The sequence below is a fragment of the Lontra canadensis genome, unplaced genomic scaffold (assembly GCF_010015895.1).
Source record: "Lontra canadensis isolate GAN:19392208 unplaced genomic scaffold, GSC_riverotter_1.0 scaffold55, whole genome shotgun sequence".
Taxonomy (NCBI): Eukaryota; Metazoa; Chordata; class Mammalia; order Carnivora; family Mustelidae; genus Lontra; species Lontra canadensis.
The window spans coordinates 2,958,952-2,973,776 of record NW_022631049.1 but is presented as its reverse complement, the minus strand read 5'-3'; the positions used below and the strand labels follow the sequence as shown (position 1 = coordinate 2,973,776).

Here is a 14,825-nt window from a genome sequence, read left to right as displayed (position 1 = left end):
ATGAAATAGTTCCTGGAGCTACTTCTTTCTGATTTTAGATTATAGCTATTATTAAACTCCAAACTGAAAGAAAAGGAGGGCTTACAGGGCTGATGGACTCTTCCTCAATTTAGTTGGCTGAAATTATTAAGAAATCATCTGGTGAAGCAGCAGTCTCATTGCTTGGGCCTGGTATGCATCATCTCATTATCAGTAATATATATAAAGCAGCTTTGGTAAGACTGACGTGAAATGTTTCCCAATGATAAATGATACTTATGGCTAATTGCGCTGATTGATGCTGTGTATAGGGGATTGTGTAGCAAAGGAAAGGACTTCGACTCAGATAAGGGGTGAAATATCTGGTTATGTGGAAGATTAGTAGGTTAATAGCTTATAGATTTATTTGATCAGAATTGCTGATCATAGCTATTATAGCACAATAGCAGTGTTTTCACTCTCTTTATAGGGTAGATGCCACTAGTCTTTGAATGGTCAAGGAGTTGATATTTTCATTCTTGAAAAGTTAAGTTTTATGAACCTTCAAAGCTGTTCTTTGTTTTTTATTTCATGCATACACACACACACACACACATACACGCAAGAAGGAATGAAGGAAGACCTTAAGTTCTTTGAGATGTGACCTGATTGAGATTTATTTTAAACTGGAATGTAGATACTCTTCATACACCAGGTAAAAAAGCTCTGAAACAGCTCTGAGGCATTGTAATGTAAATAGTAATGTCTAGTCTGTTCAGGCTGCTATAACAAAATACCTAAGACTGCATAGCTTGTAAACAACAGAAACATTTCTCAGTTATGGAGCCAGGGAAGTCCAAGATCAAGTCCAGATTTGGTGTCTGGTGAGAACCTGCTTTCTTTATCATGGACAGCGCCTTCTCACTGTGTCCTCACATGGTAGAAGGGGCTAGGGAGTTCTGTGGGGTTTTTTATAAGAGCACTAATCCCATTCATAAGCGTTCTACCCTCATGACATAATCATCTCCCAAAGATCCAACTTTGTGCCATAGCCCATATTTGTGAATAAAGTTTTATTAGAAAACAGGCACATGCATTCATTTACTTATTGTCTATGGCAGCTTTCCTGCGACAACAGCAAAAGAGGCCCACAGATCCTGAAACATTTACTATCTGGCCCTTTACCAAAAAATGTTTGCTGAACTTTGCTTTGGACCATTGTTTAACAGTTACGTCAGAATTTTTCTCTCATCTTTTATTCTGACATAGTGTTTATGTATGAAGAGATAATTTAGGAGGGGAAAAGAAATGACAGAACAAAAATGTAGTATCCAAGTACTGGCACCAACTTATTTCTCTCTCTTCTGTTACTTTACCTGTTTCTTTGCTATGGGTTTCTACTTCCCCTGAAGTCTATAGTGCTCTTTGTTGGAAGATAAGTGCAGCCTGGGGGAAAACAATATGTTTCTGTCAACAGTGAAAATTTACTGTAGGAATGAGTCTTGAATGTTATGGACTAATGGTTGAATTTCAAAAAAATAAAAGAAAAGAAAAGGAAAAGAAAAAGAAAAGAGAAAAATCTGTGAGATAGTCAGGTATAAAATGTAACAATGACGTCAAATTTGCCTTTATAAATATTTTTATATTTTAAGAACAAAAGCCAAACATACTTTAAGATATAAAGGAAGCTATGATGAAAATGTTTCATCAAACTGAAAACATGGATAGAAATTATTAAAAAAATTAAAAGAACCAAAAAAAGAAAAGAAGGAAAATAAAGGATGAGAACCAGTATCAGTGTGAACATCAATCTTTATGAAGAATTTGATTCTTGGGGCGCCTGGGTGGCTCAGTGGGTTAAGCCTCTGCCTTTGGCTCGGGTCATGATCTCAGGGTCTTGGGATCAAGCCCCTCAGCGGGGAGCCTGCTTCCTCCTCCTCTCTGCCTGCCTCTCTGCCTACTTGTGATCTCTGTCAAATAAATAAATAAATATGTAAAAAAAAAAAGAATTTGATTCTCGTCTTATAATTTTGTGTAATCCTATGATGAAGTACAAATAAGTTAGATTTCCAAATGTTGTTTGTTTTATAGGTCTATAATGACGGATCTATACTACCTCAGTCAAACAGATGGAGCGGGTGATTGGCGGGAAAAAGAGGCCAAAGATCTGACAGAGCTGGTCCAGCGGAGAATAACATATCTTCAGGTGAGAAAATTAGGTAAAGAAATAAAATAATAAGACTAAGAGTTGCTGTTGGTTTTAGTCTTTCTGGCCCTTTTTTTTTTTAATTAAGTATTTACTCATTTTACATATTTATTCAGAAAGATCCTATGTTATGTCTTCAGTGCAATACAAAGATGGCTAAAACAAAGCCCCTGCCTTAAAGGAGCTACTTCTTACACACACACACACACACACACACACACACACCCCACAATGCAAAGTAGGTAGTGGTACATTTTATGTGAGACATACAGATGAAATGCTCATTGGAGGAAGATGTCAGAGATAGCTTTGGGGAAAAGGTATTTGAAATGAGCTGAAAAGGACAATTGGGTAGGATTTAGACACATAGAAATTGAAAGGAGTGTACTAACTGGAGCATGTGGTATGAATAATGGTCCATAGTTGGGAAAGAACAGGACAGAAACCCATTGAATAATGGGATATTTTAACTTGTCTAGAGTTTTGGGTTGTGTAAACAGGTGGTATAAAATAAGTTAGAAAAGGTAGTTTTGGGAGCCAGGTTGCAGAGGTCTGTGGGTACAGTTTAAGGTATTTGGTGCATAAGCAGCAAGTGGTTGCTAAAAGATTTTGTTTCATAAGCATCATTATAACAAAAAACAGCCACAAGTCCCAGGCCCTTCTAAATTTATTCTCTTCACTTTTTGGGTTTTCTTCTAGCTCTTTTTAAGATGCATACCCAGTCTTACATATTTGTTACAATTAATTTACTTTTTAAATTTTGGTTCTTTGCTTAATATGCCATAAGCTTTTTTCCATTTTGGAGTCACAACCTGCTTTTGAAAGATTTTTACACCTAAGTGCCGGATGATGAGGGTGCTGCTGTTAATCTGTGAGTATTATTTTGGCTGCACTGGATTAGTATTGGAAGAGACTAGAAACAAAGAGACCATTTAGGAGGTGAGGACCACCCCGCAGGTGAGAAATACGGAGGTATGTGGCAGTTTGCGTCAGCAGTGAAGAGACAAAGTTGAGACTGGGAAGTAGAACTGATAGGCCCTTCCAAGTGTGTCCAAGAGCTGAAGTGACTGGGATGATAGGTGCATTGTTATCTGACAGGGAACTTAAAGAAAGAATAGCCTTGGGATAAGCAATGAATTAGTGTAAGTAACTTCAAAATGCTGCAAGTTGAAAACCATGCCCATCCTTCTCTAATACTATTGCTAGTATACTTTCTGTGTACAGTCACTCTGCTTTCCTTCTAAGGTTTAAGTGTCTTGTAACAAAAGCAAAATAATAGCCAGTGACCTACTTCTCTATATTTCAAGGTGCACATTTTCCTACACTTAAATAGGAAAAAATAGAAAATCAAGTGTTTAAAGAGATCATTAAAAACCAAACTGATTTTGGCATGCTATCTTGGTCTCATACTCCCATGACCATTCATCAGAGGTGTCTGCAGAATGAGAAACACTTGCCTCCTGTGGGGAAGAGGTAATTATCTCCTATCAACTAGAACCTCATTCAGTGAACTATAAACAGCTGGTGGTGCAGAACTATCAACCTCATTTAAAATGGAAATAACTATGATTCCCAAGTTTCTTCCATTTCCACATATTCATTAGATTTTTACTCAACAAATGTTATATTTAAAGTATGATTTGGTCATAGTTCAACTTCACATACTATAACAAGTACCTGCCACCTGCTTTAGTTAATTTTTTCCTCTTGGCCAAGTGCTTTTACTTATACTGCATATTTGATCCTTTGTGTGCTAGTTCTGTGGTTCTGTATTAAGAATTTCACTTGTAAATCACGCTAATAATTTAAAACCATGTTAGCTTTTTCAGTCTTTTAAACTATAGCACAACAGTATTTCAGTTGGACCTTACTTTCAGTTTCAAATATTGCTATTTAACAGGTGCTTACTTCCATCCTTTTCTCTTTTTTTCCACTGAAAAAGAAGTGATTTTGAAAATTCAAGGGATGAGGAAAATCTCAGTAGGAAAAAGCATATTTCAGAAAATTAGTTTTCTTTAATTATTTAATGTATTCATGATCATTTTTGCCATTTAGTCCAAAAGTTCTTTGAAGTCAGGAACTGTATTTTTAACATATTATTTGTTAGAGATTAATAATGCTAGTCATTCATTCTTTACCTTCTTTGGATAGAGGTGACTAAGAGTCTTTACTCCTATTCCAACAAAATTAAACACATATTTTTGTAAGGAATGCTTTCTCCAACTGGAACTTCTATTCTCAGCTTAGAAAAGCACAAGCTACTTTAAAAAGAATGATTTGTTACTGGTCTAACTAAATGGATTAGAGAGTGTAATCAAATGAGGTGAGCTATTTATACACATTTTTATAAAAGTGATTACATTTCTTTCCTTTTACAACTTTTCTTGGTATGCAAATGTATTGCTGTTCCCAAACCATTACTTTAAGTGAAATATTGTAAAAAGGCTGTTTAAGTAACTTAAATTCTGAAAGACTTCAGCAGTCTTAGAAACTGAGTAGTATACTAGAAAATAAATCTGTAAAGGGAGATAAGGGAAAAAAATCTTTGACCTTTGATACCTATAGTCTACATAAAAATAAGCAGTTCATATACCTTAATGGAGATTTTAGAAGACTCTCCTACTTTGGCCTATCAGGCAGCAGTTGTATAAAGAATGATAATAATGTGTAGCTAACTAGGAGGGGAAAGATACAATAAAGAAAATGTTTTTAACAGTTTAAATCTATTCAGGAGATTTTAGTCACGTAAATATCTTATTGTATTCCCAATAAATAATTCAGATGATTTTATAACTTCAGTGATTGCTTTGGACAGTTGAAAACATTTTCAGCTTTACTAGATTTTGACTCATTCTGATGAAATTTATTATCAGTTCTCATTATCACCAACAAGCAGTTTTCTAAACTCTGATTTATTTAAGGTATAATGCAAGACCTGGTCAAAGAAAACAATCTGGATTAAACCCTTGTCTTTAATGTATAGTAAATTTCATTTTAAGTCTAAACCTTTTTGCAACTCTTCAGACCTTTGAGTTGAGCAAATATCATTATGTCTCCTGAAAATCATGCTTGACTTAGTCATGTAGCCCAGTCAAATTTAGTCTCAGTTTTAGATTTTCATTCATTTATTCTATAACTTGGTTTTACTTGGGAGAAGAAATTTCACGAAAGCTACTAGAAAGTAAAAATATACATACGTCAACTAGACATCAATGGGACAAAGTTCCATGGTTGTCTTAGTCAAAATTATTTTCTCTTTCGAGTTGAAGGCCTTATGGTGTGGTATAAAAAAGCTCTAGTTAGTTAACATAGGTGTCATATTAGTTTGAGAAAGATTTTTTAAAACATCATTCCTTAGTTGAGGTATGTAAGAGAATGCATGTGAAGTTCTTAACATCTATTGCCTAGAAAAAAATAAGCAACTGATGACATTCTAGATGCTGCTGCCCCAAACCATTTGATCTTTGAGGATAGAAACACCTAATAAAGATTTTATCCTCCTTACTTTTTTAAATATAAGTTGGACTTAAATTAGATTTTGTTTGATTTAGGATATCAGTCTAGCATCTACTTTTTTTTAACATTATTCCATTTCCTCAGTGGTTTTCTACTTCTGGAAATATGCCTCTTTTTTTCCTAAGAAATGGCAAATTTCACTATAGTTTGACTCTGCTCTAGGTTTTAATATACACAGTGTTGTTATAGAAACAATTTTCCAAATCTTAAAACAGGTATGGTTTCCACATAGGTATAGTGTTATAATTGGGGATTTTGACCCCAACTACCAAGTCCCAGGCCAGAGGTTCATTTTCCATAGTCTTGGTCTCAATTCTAGCAAGGCAAGAACTGGGGAGTAGCAATGTTCCCGTGAAAGGAAGAGGGAGGCTACTGACCAGAGGTGGATGCAGATTTGGGGGCTGGACTTGAAACCGCTACAGTTTTTGACACTTTTTATAAAAAGGAATACAAATACACTTAAATATGAAAGTAAATAGTGACAGTTGAGATTCTCATTATTTGCATCAATTATGTTCTATAAATTCACCAAAAACACTGAATTAGTGAACCTCTGCTCCTGGGTGCCTGTGAATCTCTCTGGTCAGAACTCTTTTGTCAACCAATTAATATATGATCTTGTGTTATGTGTGTTCCTGTTTAAAAATATTTTGTATAATACATATTGTTGATTCATTAACATTTAACTCGTGACTTAAAGCACTGCGAGTCAGACTTGAATGAAGCTTATGTAACACCCATATTTTTTCAGTAAGGGATATCACAGCTTTCCTGTGCTTAAGAATGCAGACAGCACTTCAGCACTATGCTTAGGGGTGATTTTAAACAGCATAGTTGTCCACAAATGCACAAAAATGCAAAAAACATGGCATTGTATAGACTGCAAAAAGGATGCTTTTTCATAGTATGACAGCTAAAACAAGAAGACAAAATGCTACCTTGTTTGACCTCAGCTGAGAACTGTGTGCTTTGGGCAGCTCATATTTTCACTGTATTGCATGTGCCCACAAGTGACCCTGAGAGCACCTCAAGTATTGATTTTGAGATTACAAGCAAATTTTAGCTAGTAGGCAAATTTGCAAATATGGAACCTATGACTAGTGAGGATCACTTATTTATAATGAAGAAAAGAAATACCAGCAAATTACAAATTTTAAAAAGTTAATGTATACCATGACAACAATACTCCAGAAAAATTGGAAGTCTTATTAATTGCCTGGCACTATTTATAATACTGTTTCCCCATGTGTCTTAGCTTCATACTCTTGATGATTTATAAGATTTTCTATAAAGTGAATTTACAATGATTTTGTAATATTTTCCATAAAGAGAATGGAAAGATTGAATCAGATCTTTCTCTAGCATGGTTGATGCAAAAAGTTGTTTTTTATTTGGGGGGTTTTTAAAAAAATATATTTTATTTATTTATTTAAGAGAGAGAGAGAGACAGAGACAGAGACAGATAGCGGAAGAGAGTACCAGTGGGGAGGAGAGGAAGAAGCAAGCTCCCCATTGAGCAGGGAGCCTGATGTGGGACTTCATCCCAGGACCCCAGGATCATGACCTGAGCCAAAGATGCTTAACCGACTGAGCCACCCAGGGACCTAAAAAAAGTTGTTTTTTATTTGTTGTTATTTGTGACTCATAAAGTTTGCAACTTTACATATCTCATGTCTGTGTACTGTTATAAGCTTGTGCCATACAAAGTAGTTCATATAAATTCTATTTCATGTGATACCATAAAAGGAAAAAAATAATAATACATATAATTGTTTAGCTACATTTTGAATTGCATACACTACATTTTTGAGGATATTAATGACAGAAGAGAACTTCTGTGTTGACTAGGCATTATTGAGAACTGACTCCCAATTCTCTGATTACCTGACACTTCCTATGCTGGGTGCAATAGGACCTATCGAATTGTACTATATCCCCTTAGCCCTGTATCTACTATGTTACAAAAATAACTGCACCAAAATAATCCTGAACCACATAAATATATCCCTGTAGATCTAGACTAAATGAATCCCCAGCTTAATTTTCCCAAACAGGATCCCAGAAATGCTGAAAGCTACCTCATTGCCACCTAATACTGACACCAACACCAGGAAAATGAGATGGAAGGGAATTCCAAGTGGGACAAGACAATCGTCTTAACTCATTGTGGTCAAAGTTTATAATTTTTACAAAAATTTATGGCCAGGTGAACACATTACATAAACCCTCCTCCTCCCAGGGCCTTTGAAGGGACCTGTTCAAATGAGGGTCCCTTCAGCTTACATTTCAGTAAACCCATTCTGCCCCTAAGGAAGCCCTTCTCACTGAACTAGAAGGGAATCTTATGTCCTTTAGACATAAGATTACCTAAGAACCACTGTAATTAGGAAGCTTGAAATAGAGAAAGACATATGGCAAAATTAGATGAAAAGTATAGATGCTGAGAATTTAAGATTGAGTGGGTTCTGTCTCAAGGACATAGATGACAAAGAAAAACTAGGTTGCCTCCAGTTAAAATTTCACCCTATTTATAAAGCAGCTTTCTGACTAGGACCTTCCCTGTCCTTTAATCCCTCAAGTATGCAGCACTTTCTCAAACTGACCAGCCTACAATTGATTATCAGCTGCTGTTCACTGCCAACAGCCTTTGTGTAAGACTGCCATGCTCTAGGTGTAAGTCCTGGTTACTATAGACAATAACGGTATCTGTTCAGTAAGCCTCACTACCCACTCTTCTTGTGCTCCCACCGCCACCCCTCCCCGCCAATTGCTTAACTCAGGACAGAGTACTGACTAAGAATCTAAGACCAGATAAGTCTTAGATGTGAGTCAGTAATAAGTCATAAAAGCATACAACTACATGTCTCTGCAATCAATTAAAATATATAGATATGCTCTGACACTAGAAAATGGTGTGCTAGTTCTCGTATTGCTTACAGTACTGTAGTAGCTGTTCTAAACACTGCTTGGATGGTCTGTATGGAATGCCATCATATATGGGACCTACCTAAGCCAAAAATGTCAGTTGTGATAAATATTTATCAGAGGGATAAATACTGTGTGATTTGCGCAGCTCATAGCACTTCAAAAACCCATCTGAGAAAGGTTAGTACTGATTTTATTTTCTCTATGGAGAATTGAGACATTCAGGTCATTACACAAATGTAATACTGGGTTCAAGGTCTGGATCAGTCATTTGAAAATAGATAATAAAACATCCAAATAGCTCGAGGTCTCATTCAAGTCATTTAATTGGAAGGTGAAAGGGAAGAGATATTTCTTCTTAATCTTCTGCTACATTAAAGGAAGTTATGAGGATGAATAATGTCTGTAAGCTGCCCCTTCTATACACTTTCTGTACTGCTAGGTTGTAAGCAAAACTCTTATGAGGCAGGTGTTGTTATATGCAATATGAAGGAGAATAAATTGAGGCCTAGAGAAGTTTGTGTAACTTGCCTAGTAAATGGCAGGGGAAGAGGCAGAGTCTTAACTGCAAGTCGTTATAGTCACCATTAACAAGTGCTTTGAGGAGCCAATATTTTGTTTATTTTTGTTTTGTTTTATTTTCCCAGTGCTTTGTTGAAGGTGACTAACTGAATATAAGCTTTAGGGCTGCTTTTAATATTGGCTGAGCTGGTGAAGCCACATCCTCTTTCGCATCTGCCCATCATTAGCAACATAAGACCTTGCCGCAGAAATCTTTAACAATTAGATTTCTCATGTACCTAGTTAACAGAGGAAATTGCATATAACTTTTAAATAACTGAATGAGTAGAACCATAAAATATGAAGTTTCTAGAAGTGGCTTTGCCTATATATATATTGTTTCTACCTCTTAAGATGACTTCTTTGTCATTATAAGAGATTTTCAGTTGTGAAAACACTTAGAAATTTGCGAAAGTCAGTAGAGAATATAGACTTTTTTCAGTAATGAACAAGTCTGAAGAGAAAAAAGAGAGACGTAATGTTATAATATGGAAATCCTATGGGAAGTATGTTCAAAAAGTCATTATCTTTGTCTTTAATTGTAACAATAGTCATGAGAAGTGATTTTCTTTCTTTGGATTATAGGAAGTTTAACTTAATGCTGGTAGAATGTAGAATGATGTACTAAGTAGATTAAAATTTAGATAGACGTGTGAGTAGAAAGCCTGATTTTTCACAGAAGAAATGTTAAACATATCCTGACTTCCCCATTGTATCTATCAAACATCTTTCTTTACAAGTGGTAAGAAATCAGTATTACTTGTTCCTATCTAGTTTTCAGTGTTGTTCCATACACAGTAGAGGTATCCTTCAAGTTTATCTACGGACGAGGTAAATGTTCTCTTCAGAAAGAGGAGTCAAGATTTTAGCAGCTGAAACATTAGGAAAATACCACTAGCAGCGTAAGTAGAAAGTAATGTGGGCATTGGATCCTAGGTTTATTGAAGAACTAAATCTGTGTATCCCACTAATGGTAAAAGATGTCAGAACTTGCATCAAATCAGAATACAAAATAGAATAAGACATAGGTTCCCATATTCTTAAGGAACATGTATTCCTACCCATCTTGTCTAATGTCTTTCCTTTTGCCAGCCTGTTTTTACAGATTTTACCGGCCTAGACCAGAAGTCAACAAACTACCACCCTCAGGCCAAATCCAACTCAGCTGTTTTTATAAAATTTTATTGGAACAAAACCATGCATATTTTTTTTAAATATTGTCTATGGTTATTTTCAGGCTATAGTAACAAAGTTAAATAATTGTGGTAGATTTTCTGGCCTGCAAAGCTAAACATATTTACTGTATGGTCCTTTATAGGAAAAGTTTGTTAATTGGGGCCTAGACCGTAATAGAAATAATTCTTAAATGTTTTGCCTTCTATTTTCCTTTGCTTCCTTCTCCTGTTCCTTCAGCTGTATATGAGCTCCTAATCTGTATTTGAGATACCAGCTTTCTGGGCATGTGCCTTTGTCTTCCCCATACTGAAGTTCCTACTCCAATTGTTATTTTTTCCATTTATGGATGAGTTGAAGGGTTTTTACTGGTTAGATCATGGAACTAGATATGAAGTATACATAGGTTCTCAAGAATATACTCTACTCTGTTACAGATTTTGGCCATGTTCACTTTCGATCACTATTAGCCAAAAGGCTGAGAAGCAGTCACTTTAGATCATTAAGAGCACAGTGATCTCCTTAAGATATAGAACACTGTTAATGATTGTGAAGCTTTCAGATGCAAAATGATGTCTGCTTAAATATTGGGGCCACATCGTGATTTATTCTGAATGATCTCAGGTTCTGCTAGAGAGGCATTGAAGTATCTAAGCTTTTTATGTTACTTTATTTTTTATTTCTTATATGTTCGAGGTAGGAAGGAATGAGAGTTAGTAGCATTTTTTTTTTTTAAGTTTGTAATTTTCTTCTGTCTTACCTCTATAGCAAAGTTCTTCTGGTATATTTGGGATTTTGTTGTCATGCTATCACAAGAGGCTGTAATAGCCAGAAAGACTAAGATGCAGATAGGGGCACCTGGGTGGTTCAGTGGGTTAAGCCTCTGACTTGATTTTGGTTTAGGTCATGATCTCAGGGTCATGGTGTGAGCCCTGCATAGAGCTCCGCAGAGCTTTGCACTGGGCATGGAGCCTGCTTGAGATTGTCTCCCTCTGCCCCTTCTCCCTTCCCCTCCTTGCGTGCACTCTCCCTCTTAAAGAAAGTGATGCAGGTAGAAAAAGAAGCACTTAGGAGATTTCAATGTGGAAAAGTAGGGAGTCACTGACTACATCTGAATGGATAAAGACAGGTCTTAATTTTTACCATTGCTTGTTACTGTTTTCTCTGAACTGTTTCATATCTTCCACAGAGCTATGGAACCTTCTTTTTAATTCCCCTCTCTTTTCATTGGTATAACCATTGTTTATTATTAGACAAGATGTATAAAAACCAACCCTCTATAAAAACCAACACTTTTATATGCATACACCTCATCATTTATCAAATTGAAGAATATCAGAGATTATCTGGGATTGTTGAAAGAATTCTGGTTACTATTCCACCAGTAAAATAGCCCTGTAGTTCTTTGGACATTTCCTTTGCTCAGAGGTTGATGGTTTTTTGTTTGTTTGCTTGTGTGGAGGGGTTTTTCATTTATTTGTTTTATTTAGAATTTTGGTATAAATCCTCTTCCCCTGGAGTGATTAAAGTAGCTGTACTTGCTGGGTTTGGAAAGTGTCAGGGCTAGTAAAGGAGACCATACCTTGAAGCTGCAGGTATTGTCAGAAATCAAGAGAGTTGGTTATCAGAAACCCAATGAGAGAGCTGCTTATGATTAAAGGGTTAGGGGCAGGATAGATACTATGTTTGACTTGCAACCAAAAGACCTAGTGCCCTGCCCTTTTTATGTGTAGAATGGGTGAAAAAGGAAATAAAGCTGTGCCCTAAGAAAAAGCTTTTAAATATAAGGAGTTTTGCCTGCGTTCAAAGCCTGCATCCCATAGAGGCTTTGAATAATCTTTTAAATGTTCACTTAGAGGTCTTTTCTTCAAACAGATGTTATATTTTCCTTTTACATAAGAAGATACAGTACCATAGTGTCCTCAAGATTCAAATTATATTGAAAAAAAGGTTGGTTTGTCATTTTTAAAAGAAACTTACATGAGCAAATGCCTCTGGAACCACCGAGTCATTAGTTTTCCGATAAATAAGTAGCATTATAGAAGTAAGTTAAATGTGCATTAAATGAGACTATGTTGAGCTAAAATATAGGCTTCTGTTTCTGGATAAGATTGAGTAAACACATTATACCCTATTCTTCCTGCTAAGTACCAAGAAAAAAAAATCCTGTACAACGTGGATCTTCTATGTTTGTTTTTGCTTGTTTTATTCCTATATATCCCAGTTGGACGTGCTAGAGAATCCTCCAACCAAAAAATACTAATGGATAAAGCAAAAAAAAAAGGTCTCATTTTTTATTACATCTATCCTGTTCCAGGCAAACGTCATGAAAACAGTTGCCCCCTGCCCTTTGCAGTCCCATTGCTGTGGAGCTTGAGCACCTAGCCCTGTCCACCATACCTGCCTTTCAGTAATGAGGGCACCCCTGCCTCTCCCAGCTGGTGTTACAACCTCAGAGCCATTGGACAAAACCCGTCTGCCATCACCACACTGCAATAATGAGGCAGTTCCCATTCTCACTACCACTAGAGTGGATGGAGGGTTATAGAGAAGAGGGAGTTAGAGAACAGGATTTTTCAAATCTGTGTTTGAAATCCTGGGCAGACCTCTGAACATCACATGCATGTGACTAATGAGAATTGATGCACAAAAAGGTTTGAAAACTGAACTCTGGTATGATATACTACCTAGGCTTTACACTGGCTCTTGGTTAGCCCACAAGTGGGTAGAACAAAATAACACTGAAAAAGTTTTAACTATTAAATTGACATTTGAGCTACAGCCAGTACAAGTGAGCTAGGAATCTGTGTAATTTGCTTCCTACCAAAATAGATAATAGAAAGCAGAGTCTCATAACATAATATTCACCATATACTAAGAACCAGGTAAATCTTAATTCAAATGACAAAAGATAATCAGCTATAGATAGTATACTGAAATGATACAGATGTTGGAATTACCTGATAAGTATTTTAAAGAAGATAGAATAATAAAAGTCCTCCAGTAGTAATTACAGCCTGAAAACAAATGAAAAAAATAGAAAGCCTGGGTGAAGAAATAGATGATATAATGAAAAAACAAATGTAAAATTTTAGAACTGAAAAATGCAGTAACCTAAGTAAAATACTGGCTCATGGTAGGATAGCTGTAACAGAGGAAAGAATCAGTGCACTTGAAGTTAGAACAATGGAAATTATCCAGTCTGACAACAGAGAGAATAAAGATTGAATAAAAAAAGTAAACAGAGCCTCAGGGACCTATGGGACAATAACAACAGCAACAAAAATTTATGTTTGTTATCTTTGGAGTCCAAGGAGAGAAGTTTAAGTAAGAGTGAGGGATTGAAGAAATGACTGAAAACTTCCCAAATTTGACAAGCCAACAAGTTCAAGAAGTTGAGCAAATTCCCAACAGGAAAAACCCAAAGTAATCCATTTCCAGCCACTTTATACATAAATTGCTGAAAACCAAAGGCAAAAAATTCTTTAAAGCAGCTAGAGAGAAGCAATGCATTACATAGAGAGGAACCATTTGAATGACAGTCAATTTCTCATTAGAAAACATGGAGGCCAGAGAGAAGTAGTAAGGTATTTTTTAAGTGCCAGAAGAAAAGAACTGGCAGCCTAGAATTCTTCATCCAGAGAAAATATAATGAGGTGAAATAAAAACATTTTCAGATGAAGGAAAACTGGAAGAAGCCAGCGGACTTGGTTTAAAAAAAAGAAATTTCTTCAGATGGGAAGAAAATGTCAGGAATGAAGAAAATGCAAATGAAAGAGTAGACCTAGGGTAATTGATTAGTCTTCTCCACTTAAATTTTTAAAAATGTTTGGTGATGGAAAGCAAAATTTATAACATTATCTGATGTAGTTTTCAATGTATGTAAAGGTAATCTTTAAGACAATTATATCATGAAAGGGGAGAGAGTAAAGGTGGTGAGGTTTCTGCATCCCACTTGAAATGCTGAAATGTTGATATGAGTAGACTAATAAATTATATGTGTGTGTATATATAGATGAATCAAAATTGAATACTGAGAGTTCAGATTATGCACAGGAAAGCAGGAATGGATGTTGGATTTGAAAATGCTTTTGCTTTATGAATTGGTATAATCATGGAGATTTTCTTCTTTAAACTATTAATGTGATAGATTACATCGAATGTATTTTGAATACTTAACCAACTTTGCATTCCTTGAATAAACCCCATTTGGTCATGATATATGTATATATGTATGTGTGTGTGCATATATATGTGCGTAAATATGTATATATATGTATGTATATATGTATATATACACAATATATATATGTGTGTATATATACGCACACACATACATATATACATATATACACACATGATATATATGATATATACATATATACACAAATATACATATCACAAAATAGGTTGAAAATAATAAAATATGTTGATAAGATGATAAAAAATGTCAACATGATAAAAAAAATTTGACAAAATCCAACAC

The 14,825-nt window shown here is 35.5% G+C and overlaps 1 protein-coding gene across 6 annotated transcripts in view; it reads left to right on the top strand.

Annotated features, from left to right (window-relative positions):
- Window positions 1-14,825, top strand: part of FUT8 (fucosyltransferase 8) — a 302,069-nt gene that overhangs the window by 213,470 nt on the left and 73,774 nt on the right. For all 6 annotated transcript variants that reach the window (XM_032875174.1, XM_032875175.1, XM_032875170.1 and 3 more), the window contains one exon: window positions 2,050-2,164. In XM_032875174.1, the coding sequence (XP_032731065.1) occupies window positions 2,050-2,164 (115 nt within the window). The remainder of the gene's footprint in view (window positions 1-2,049; window positions 2,165-14,825) is intronic.